Genomic DNA, 11,105 nt, shown 5'->3' on the forward strand with positions numbered 1-11,105 from the left:
TTTTGGATTATATTTTATAGTGTTTTATTTACAGAAGTTCTCATAAAAGAAGTTAGAAGGTAGTTACACGATTAGAGAAGTTAGTTTTGCACGTGTTTTTTGAGTAGAATTGTAAAAAATTGACAACGAAATAAAATAAACAATTTAGCTATCAGATGAAAAGTTTCACCATTTTTTAAAATCGTCAAAAATCACATTAATTTTAAAAAATTAATTTCGTTTACGATATGACTTCCAAACCTCTTTAAGGCAGTACCTACATGTAGTTAAGTCGAATTTCGACCTCATTCAAAAGGTTTTGTTTAAAATATCTGGGACATACCTAGTTGAACACTCTGTTTCGCTAATGAAGGTGTTTTGTGCCCTTCTATCCGGTTCACTGAGCGGAAGAATATGCTTACCTCTCTCTCATTGTTTCCGTAGGTAATGCCAAGATTCGGCATCGCCCTTAGAATGGCTACTAACGATTGTATCGTGTTGCTGTAAACTACCGGTCTATATTGTTTGAAGTCTTCACTTGTAAACCCACTTTCGTGAATAATTCTGAAACAAACGGAATATTTATTAACGAATGCTAATCTGTACACGGAAAACAACAACGAAATAAACACGAGTGGTACGTTAGGATTGGTGAATTTTCATGTTTGTTAACTTTATTGCTGGACCGATTTCGCAGGAGTATACATCTAGCCGCTGATGAGATCCAAAAAGATCGAAATCGCGATCCGCGTGTGGCAGTTGAATACAGACCACTTCGAATTATTTTATTCAACGTATTATCTATTTAATTGTAGTAGCAACTTTTTTACTTATTACTGACCCCTAAAGTAAATACTTGTTGTAACCGAATATTACCGTAATTAATCTATTAAGCTTTGTTTTCTGTTGAATTTATTACCATCATTTTTTCATGATTACTCATTATGCACCAATAGAATTCGTTCTAATTTCGCATTCTTCGATCCTTCGATGCCTCGAATTATCTTAAATTAACGGTTTTCTTTATTATTGTTACATATTTTCGTAATTAATCAGCCTTCTCTATGTTGATTAAGTGTTTCGTCTCCATTCTTTTGTTGTGTAGGAAGTTCTAGTAACTATAGCTATATCATTTGAGATCAAACTTCAGCATCATTTTGTACGAAGCCTACTATAAATAAATGTAACACTTTTCTGAATGTTTTGAAATATTTTTAAGTGTTTGGCAGAAATGAGTGATGAAGGCCTGTCCAGCAATCGAACGAAAGAAATAACTTTTTATGAAGAGAACAGAATGTGGATATTTTAGGAAATGCTTGACGTAATTCGATAACTGATAGAACGCGGACCTACGCATATATTTATACATACCCAATGGGTTTAACAGGATTAGAACTGCGTATATAGATCGTTTTTTTATTTTATTTGAAAATCGGCAAAGGACAAGCTAATAAAATGTAGACCAGTTTGTAAAAACATACACGTAAAATTTTAAAAATTAATTCACTTTCTGTAGTAAAACAGTAAGATATGTCGAAAATGCTGCTTATCGCTCTCCATATTTAAAAGGGCACTAACCAAAAACTACTACTGTGTAGAATTAATTGGAATTTTTCACACACAAGTCTTGCTATATGAGCTCTCAAAGCATATAAAAATTATACGGCTTAAATGTGAAGTTGGGTGCAAAAGANGAATATTACCGTAATTAATCTATTAAGCTTTGTTTTCTGTTGAATTTATTACCATCATTTTTTCATGATTACTCATTATGCACCAATAGAATTCGTTCTAATTTCGCATTCTTCGATCCTTCGATGCCTCGAATTATCTTAAATTAACGGTTTTCTTTATTATTGTTACATATTTTCGTAATTAATCAGCCTTCTCTATGTTGATTAAGTGTTTCGTCTCCATTCTTTTGTTGTGTAGGAAGTTCTAGTAACTATAGCTATATCATTTGAGATCAAACTTCAGCATCATTTTGTACGAAGCCTACTATAAATAAATGTAACACTTTTCTGAATGTTTTGAAATATTTTTAAGTGTTTGGCAGAAATGAGTGATGAAGGCCTGTCCAGCAATCGAACGAAAGAAATAACTTTTTATGAAGAGAACAGAATGTGGATATTTTAGGAAATGCTTGACGTAATTCGATAACTGATAGAACGCGGACCTACGCATATATTTATACATACCCAATGGGTTTAACAGGATTAGAACTGCGTATATAAATCGTTTTTATTTTATTTGAAAATCGGCAAAGGACAAGCTAATAAAATGTAGACCAGTTTGTAAAAAAATACACGTAAAATTTTAAAAATTAATTAAATGTACCAAGAAATTCTTAACTTCATAGAAAAACAAAAATGTCGTTGCCAAAAAGAAAATCGGTTTATGTGAAAAATTATTGAATCCTAATTATTTATTAAGTTTAATTTTAGCGCAAGTCCAAATCAGCCGTTATAAAATAAATATATATTTTCTATACTTCTAATTCCTCTGTTGGTAAATCAGCAAATGTTTCATTTAAAACTAGTATTGGGGTAGATAGGAAACACTATAAATAAACATAACGCGATTACTCTGTATCGAAATTGTGAAAAACGTACGTATAAAATCTGACACAATTGCTCCAAATATCAGCTCAAGTAAATCTGATTAGGTTCTTTACATTTCCTTTCGAATTTCTCAGAGATAAACAGATAAACATGAACGCAGGTATAAAAAATTTAGATCTTATTTGATCTGCTTGACCTACATACATAGTGAATAAATGTTTTTTTTCTAACCTAAATCTACGAACTTAAACCCTTATGGAATCAACTGAAGGTTTAGCAGAACGATAATTGAATATTTTAATAAACCAAAACCTAATTACAAATGCGCTGTTTAGTAATATCTAGTAAGATTATGAAACTTAGCTCCAAGTTGAATGACTTCGTAATCGAGTACACATTTGAGTAATTAATGAAAATTAAATTTTGCTAACTTATTAATCAAAGTGAAAGTCCCTTTAAGTGTAAAGAAGGGCTTTAAGTTGATGAAATATAACAAAGTTGTAAACTTTTCAAAAATTATAATTATCAAATAGATTTAAGTAGTTGGTCCTTGTTTAAGTTGAAATAACAGGTCAATTGAAAAGTCCCCGGCCTAAAATAGTAAAACACATTTTTTTTGCAAAATTCGTTTTTTTTATTCAACATAATTCCCTTCAAGGGTGATACACTGATTATAGCGATCCTCCAACTTTTCGATACCATTTTTGTAGTACGATTTGTCCTTTGCTTCAAAATAGGCCTCAGTTTCGGCGATCACCTCTTCATTCGACGAAAATTTTTTCCCAACGAGCATTCTTTTGAGATCTGAGAACAGGAAGTAGTCGCTGGGGGCCAGATCTGGAGAATACGGTGGATGCGGAAGCAATTCGAAGCCCAATTCATGAATTTTTGCCATCGTTTTCACTGACTTGTGAGACGGTGCATTGTCTTGGTGAAGCAGGACTTTCTTTTTCTGCAAATGCGGTCGTTTCTCGGCGATTTCGTCCTTCAAACGGTCCAATAACGCTATGTAATAGTCGCTGTTGATGGTCCTTCCTTTTTCAAGGTAGTCAATGAAAATTATTCCACGCGCATCCCAAAATACAGACGCCATAACCTTGCCAGCCGACTGTTGCGTTTTTGCACGCTTTGGAGCGGGTTCATCGTGTGCAGTCCACTCCGATGACTGTCGATTGGACTTCGGAGTGAAATGATGGAGCCATGTTTCATCCATTGTCACATATCGACGCAAAAACTCGGGTTTATTACGCGTGATCATCTTCAAACACTGCTCTGAATCATCAACTCGTCGTTGTTTTTGGTCAAAAGTGAGCTCGCGCGGCACCCACTTTGCACAGAGCTTTCTCATACCCAAATATTCGTGAATGATGTGATGTATACGTTCCGTTGATATCTGTAGAGTGTCTGCTATTTCATTCAATTTCAATTTACGGTCATTCAAAATCATTTTGTGGATTTTTTTAATGTTTTCGTCCGTAACAGCCTCTTTTGGGCGTCCACTGCGTTCACCGTCTTCGGTGCTCATTTCACCACGTCTAAACTTAGCATACCAATCCTTGATGGTTGATTTTCCTGGGGCAGTGTCCGGAAATTCGTTATCAAGCCAAGTTTTTGCTTCAACTGTATTTTTTCCCTTCAAAAAGCAATATTTTATCAACACGCGAAATTCCTTTTTATCCATTTTTTTCACAATAACAAAAGTTGCTTCACTAAAAATGCTATAATTCACAAACTAATGATCCGACAGCCGTCAAATTTATAGACGCGTCTTTTGAAGGTTAGGACTAACTGAAAATCATATGGATTTAGTTCTGGTGCCGCCATGTAAGTGTCAGGCCGGGGACTTTTCAATTGACCCTAGTATATATCGCCTTCCCCCTCATTCTATTAGTTAAACTAATGCATTGAGTTCAACTTTATTTAGTTAGTAGAAAAAGATAGTTTAACTTACTATTTGGCAGAGTCATTGAGCTGGTACTCATTAGATCGGCCGAAACACTCTTGAACCCCCGTGTCGGCCCACAGCCTTTTCATTGCAGCGAGAAGTTCTTCTGAAAATGGTTCAGTGTCTTCCATCCGCTGAATTACATCGAAAACCATTTTACCATCGATCTATAAAAAGAAACAAAATTGGAATTTTTTCTTATAAAACGATCACTACAACTTTATTATCTAACAACAAGCGTTTTACGAAATTTTATTACAATATTTCGTATTATAATTGTTATTATTGAAATACATAATTTGTATTAACGTTCTTATTTTTGTAAACTTATTAGATTTTTCTGATGTTTTAGATAAGAATTTCATTTATTTATTAACTTTCAATGTTATAGCAAGTTTTCTTTTTTCAGAAACTGGCATTGTTGAAGTCCAAGAGTTCACTAAAAATGCTCGAAAGTTCTTTTTGAATAGGGTAAGTAGAATTAGAAATATTTAAAAAGTATATGATAAAATGGAAATTGGAGTTTGTAATTAATTAGAAGTAGTAGAAATCGCGAAGGGTGTATTTAAATCTGTCAAATGCTAAATCCTTTTTTTATTTTTAATTTTACATTTTGGTGATTTAAAAATTACACATTACAATGAATAATATATGCCTGTATTAACAAAATTATATAGTTGACATAAGTAAGTAATGCATTATTCACTTACTATCTATGCGTATGCAAATGATAGTTTTGCGTACGTAGGTGCTTTCATTCAAAGAGAACTATCTTGTTTTACAAAACTGAAGGTATAATTATGATAAACATCATGTGCGTCTTTTGTTAAGTTCATCGTCAGAGCAGATACTTAATCCAAACACGTATTAAGTACAGTAAAAGTTCTTTACTCACGGTTTCCTTATTCGCGGGTGAAAAAATTGCAACACAGTTCCTGTATTCGCGGTTAAAAATTTCATTATTCGTGGATGCAATCGGTAAACAGAAAAGGATTCTGTGTCATTTATTAAGGGGATTCAACGCAATAGGATGCTCGTGTCTAATTTTTCCGAAAATATGGGTTTCTATTCTAAACATTGTGATTTAACGATGCGAGATAAATATCTAATTTTTTGTATGATAACAGATATAGATTCACACTAACTCGGTACGTCTTTGGTTTTCAATAATATGGTCATTAATAGCTTTTACAAGAGCTTAAAGTTGGTGCTTCTTGTACGACACGTATTTTCAATACAAATTAAAAAATTAAAAAATAGCTTTCGACAGGCTTTAGAAAAAAGCTTTATTTATCGTACTACAAAATTTCAACCCTCTGTTCCAAACATTAAACTCATGATATCTAGTAGCGATAAGCATGTTTTTACTCTACGGCGCGTGTACTACTGAATCCCCTTAATGCATCGGCATCTTTTGAGTATGTACAGTTGGTACGGGCCGAAACGGTTTTTATAAAAAATCTAACGGAGTAGAAAAGGATTCGGTGTTATTCTTCAACGTATCTTTTGAGTACTATTGACTCTTGCTGAGGTGACTTTTCTAAAAGATGTAACCGAGTGGACTAATTTCAAAAATCAAAACAAGAAAAAATTACTAAATTTTTTAAACTCTTGCCTAAAGCTGATTATAACGATTAATTTTAATTGCGAATTTCTCAATAAATTGATTTTATTTTGATACATATTGGTTTTATTTTGGAATCTTAGAACGTGTACCCTATGATTCCATACTAATTACCATTCCATATCCATATATTTATGGAACGTATACCCCGCGAATAAAGAGCTTTTACTGTAGTTGTAAGTTATTCTTATTTTGCTGAAAATGTTAAATATTGTCTATCGAACGAAACGGAAAATCGAAATAGCAGGAAATTCCTTTTTCGGTTTTCCTTCCTATAACTGAATTATAACGAAGTTAATAAGTTAAACTGTCGAGTTTACCTGAAGACCGTTGTGAAAGATCATTTTCTGAGAAATACGCACACAAAAAACTCAGCGAAATGTGATTGTGTGAAAGCGAAGAATTCCAGTTCTCGAGAATTTATTAATATTGAAAGCAGACGACTTCTATAGAAGTTTTTTTAGCAAGGATAAATTCGAATACGTCTCTTTTGTGAATGCAATTCAAGTGAAAAATATTCAATAATGCACTTGTATTTTCAAAGCAATTATGTATATTTCTATGCGAAGAATCGAGGACTCTAGAAGTGAGTCTTTTCGATCAATACTTAAATTTAAACGGAAAAAAAGAGAAATGAAACTTTATTGAGCTAAAAATAAAAATTAAAAGTGATTATATATGGAGAACATTAAAAAATCAGAATTTCCCATTTAAAACTTAAGGAAGACTACGTTGAACTATTTTTGAAACTGTAAACGCTATGAATATTAAAATTGAAGTATGAATTAGGAAAAACAATAGCGAAATCAAAATTTAAGGCATATTTTTATTCCCAATCGATTGATTCATCGATCCTAATCCTTTTGAAATCACAAAATAAGCTATCTGTTTGTCCTTGAACCTTATTGAGTGTAATATCAAGAACATCGATCATTAATTATTGAAAATTACAAATTAACTTTTCCTCTTCATTTCTCAAAATTTCTGTCTTTCTGACTTTGCCATAGTAAGTAATAAAATCATAATTCAAAAATGGACCAGTCTCAATATTAAAAACCATTCTAAAACGTTTATAACAGAATTTTGTTTATGTCATGTGGTCACCACCTTTAGCAAATAAGAAAAGTCACTGAACTTAAGAACGAACCACCATATGTAAGAGTATTAAAATCTTTATGATACTCATGCTTTCATGGTTTTATTTTATTTTTATTAATCAACATAAAATCCATAACATATGTTGAGAACAATCAGAAACATCGGAAAAGTTCCACATGAAGAAAAATGCAGGGATGTTTTGGGTAAAATCGTTGCTAGCTTGCAACACGGGTAGCCGGGGTCCAATTATTTTATTATTTATTAAAAATCACGTACAATTTTCTTTATATAACAGAAGTTTTCAGAAAATTGGTAATGAATATCTAAATATTACCAACCTAATGTTCGTTATTCAAAGAGGACTAACAGTTAATTAAAATAATAATTGCAAAACAAAGGTGTAATTTGTCTTTGTGCTATTATTTTAGTGAAAACTTTTGCAGGTTTCGCATGAAACACATCCGTTTGTTAATTAACCTCTTTTGAGTACGTAGTTGTCTTTATATTCCTTTGTACGTTCGTTTTGCTGTTAAATTTTATATAAATGTTCTTCTTACCCTAAGCAACAAGGAACGTTAATGGTTACTTTAGTTCGTTCTGCTTTTATATTGCAGAACATCAAATTATTATCTTCCAAAAGCAACGGCATAATGCGGTACGTTATTCATGAAAATTACTTTTGTTTGGAGTTCTGCAACATGACATTTAGAATAAGGATTTATATCTTTATTTGTCATGCATGTAATAAATGTCTTCTACAATCGTAAAGATTTTTCATCTCCGGATATGGGTTTCTTATTTCTCCAATGTCAAGTGATATCCTTGAGGATGAAATTAATGCAAAAGTTCCCATAATTCCACGGAGTATAAAGGAACAACAAAAAATAACTTGCATCTACTAGCGGTTTGTTAAATAGTTTATCTACGTAAGTTTATATATTACATTATTCATTGACAAAACTATAAAAAGTTGCCTGACACTAAAAGATGAAATGGAGATAGTAAGGGTGGTCTCAGACTTATACCCCATTTGTTTGCGACATGCATTCGACGTGTCGCTTCGTTTATAGTTTCAAGCAACATGACGACGACAACGTATCGAATTTATGTGCGCAAAAGAATGTTGCTTATAACATTTTCTTGCGACATGTCCAATACAAAATTTTCCGCAACATGTCGTATGTGTAGGTATACGACCAGCCTAAAAGTGCAAAAACAAGATTAGTGTTGAATTTAGCGCAGTCGAAGATTTGGACACATCCTACGTTAGGATTGGTGAATTTTCATGTTTGTTAACTTTATTGCTGGACCGATTTCGCAATAGTATAAATATAGCTAGCGAATAAACCCAAAAATGCCGTTTCTCATTAAATCGGCACTGATTTAATTAATTAAGTTTAGCGTCTGAATAAAGGTGACACAACTAACTATAAATCACACGGGTGTGTAAGTACAAGGAATCTCCTTATTGATTTATGTGAATTACAGTTTACAATGGAACTTCGGAATTAGCCACGGTTGCACATAAATATCGTGCATATTTATTTTCTTAAAATATATAGGCAGTTATTTTTGGCATGGTACCTATTTATTATTTTAGGTCGTTGCATGAATGTCTGTTATAGCCTAACAGCATTTTTAGAACTGATTTTACTTGAAACGTCACTTTTATTAGTGCGGCTTTACGAAAGTTCGTTTCTATCGGACTTGAACCCGACTGGAAATTTGTAAGGGTTGCGGTCTGGAAAATGTAATTCTCAAGTTTCTTAGAGATAATCTAGGAGTAGAGGTGCGTGTCCAACCAGTCTTAGGACTGACAACCTTATGATGATGATGATGAATCAGATAAGCAGTTATAAAAATTTAGATACTACGTAAATCTTATAGATCTAATTGGCCTACATATTGAGTCTTGAAATTCGATCTGGCGTTTGTATTTTATGTTCGAAAATATGTTTTTTTTTCCAATTGATTCACTATATTTTAATAACGAACTTAAACCCTTAAAGTCCAAATCAGTCTAAATGATAGGGTTCAGATAAGGGATGATCGCTAGGGTCAAATCAGGTTAAATAGGGCATACCGTTAAAATGTTCATTGAAATAGGGCTTCCACATCAGAGCCATATCAGTCCTAATAGGGTAAATGTGTAAATGGACTTAGGTAAGGATTCTACTTCAGGACAAAATCGGTCTAAACAGGGCATGTTATAAATGGGTGTTGCTGTCCTATTGTTAATTAGGGAATAGGGAAAGCCCCGTAGTAAATCCCTATCCAATCAGAATGCTGATAGAATCTGTCCTAATAAATTTCCAGTTTTTCTAATTTTAAGTTAACAGTTTCTCCTATTACGTTTGTGGGGTGGTTCAGTGAAAACAAAACATCAACTGTTGAGGACATTTAGACCTAACGAAAAAAGGGTAAAGGTTGAAAAAGGGATTAAATGTCGTGGATGTTTTTTGTCACCTCATCTACTAGTTTTTTTGAAGAATAACGAGATATATCGTTTAACGTAATTTTAGACATCAAAAAATAAGTTCAAGTGATTTTTCGCGAAAATTAATTTTAAAAGTACTTTCTTTATAAACTAATTATAAATTGTAGTCAGTATGGGTTCTTATTAGAAGAAGAAATATTGCGCTAATAAAAAAGTCGAAAACAAAACTAAAACTTTCGTGAAGGACACTGAACAAAAACGTAACTTTTAGTCTTTATTAAAGAAAGGAAACAGTTAAGAACTAGATAATTAATGACGGTCGAAGTAAGGAGAACTTTTTCAATCTTTATAGATTATAACAAACAGCAAAACATACAAAAAACTCGACATTAAAGAACTAAATTATTCAATCGAATAACGAAATCCTCGTTAAAAAAAATTTAATTTTCTCATTAGCTGAACGGTGGTTTTTTTAGGGTTCCGAATGAAAAACGGAACCCTTATAGTATCACTCGTATGTCTACCTGTTCGTCTATCACAGTCAGTTTGCTACTATTTGACACTGCAAAGTTATTAGGTGTCCAATTTTTCATATCATAAAGAAAGGATAGATATACAGGGGTAAAAGATTAGTATGCTTAGATTTGCAGATGATATAGCAGCATTAGCATCTAGCAAGGAGGAGTTAGAGACAGCTTTAAATAAAATGGAAGCGGTATCGACAAAACAGTATTGTATGAAAATAAATAAAAGTAAAACAAAAATACTCGTATGCAAGGGAAGAAAAAGTAGGGACAGAGCGAATGTAAAGATAGGAGACCAAAGATTAGAAGTGGCTAATTTTAGGTATCTAAGAAGTCAGATAAGTCAGGACGGAAGGAGTAGTAGGGATATAAAGCAGATGATAGCGCAGGGTCGAGTCGCCGTTAATAAAAAGAAGTCACTTCTATGCTCGCAAACGGTTAATTAGAAATTAGAGATTGTTTAAGGTGTATGTTTGGAGCACGGCGCTGTACAGGTGCGAAACATAAACGGTAGGCGTTGCGGAAAAGAAATGTGGTGTTACAGGCTAATGATGAGGATACCGTGGATAAAGAAGGTTACAAATGAAGAGGTATTACAAAGAATAGGAGAGCAGATGGAAGTCAATATGAAATAGGCGAGATATGTTGGTAGGACACCTTCTCCCATATGAAGGTCTAGTCAGGGACATATTAGAGGCAGAAACAGAAGTTATAAGGAGTAGAGGTAGACCTAGATAAGATTAATGTTCGCAAATAGTTAAGGATATAGGTAATTCTAGTTTTAGGGAAATGCGAAGTTTAGCTCAGGATCGGAAAGAGTGGAGGTACGTGTCCAACCAGTCTTAGGATTGACGATCGTATGATGATGATGAAAGTTGTGCGTTCTAAAAATGTAAATAAATTAAGGACCGTCTCCACCATATATTCTACGATAGAA

At 33.0% G+C, this 11,105-nt stretch overlaps 2 protein-coding genes across 3 annotated transcripts in view; one reads left to right on the forward strand and one right to left on the reverse strand.

The window, feature by feature from the left end:
• Positions 1-287: 287 nt before the first annotated feature.
• LOC112905129 (guanine nucleotide-binding protein G(o) subunit alpha-like) overlaps positions 288-11,105 on the reverse strand; it is a 48,110-nt gene continuing 37,292 nt past the window's right edge. For both annotated transcript variants that reach the window (XM_025976921.1, XM_025976920.1), the window contains exon 3: positions 288-543. In XM_025976921.1, coding sequence (XP_025832706.1) covers positions 303-543 — 241 coding nt within the window. In that variant the 3' untranslated portion in view covers positions 288-302. The remainder of the gene's footprint in view (positions 544-11,105) is intronic.
• The window catches only part of LOC108739445 (helicase SKI2W), a 70,245-nt gene continuing 64,034 nt past the window's right edge, over positions 4,895-11,105 (forward strand). Inside the window, exon 1 of the mRNA XM_025976912.1 lies at positions 4,895-4,956. The gene's annotated coding sequence lies outside the window, so the exon portion shown is untranslated. The remainder of the gene's footprint in view (positions 4,957-11,105) is intronic.

This window comes from Agrilus planipennis, unplaced genomic scaffold (genome assembly GCF_000699045.2).
Source record: "Agrilus planipennis isolate EAB-ADULT unplaced genomic scaffold, Apla_2.0 scaffold208, whole genome shotgun sequence".
Classification (NCBI taxonomy): domain Eukaryota; kingdom Metazoa; phylum Arthropoda; class Insecta; order Coleoptera; family Buprestidae; genus Agrilus; species Agrilus planipennis.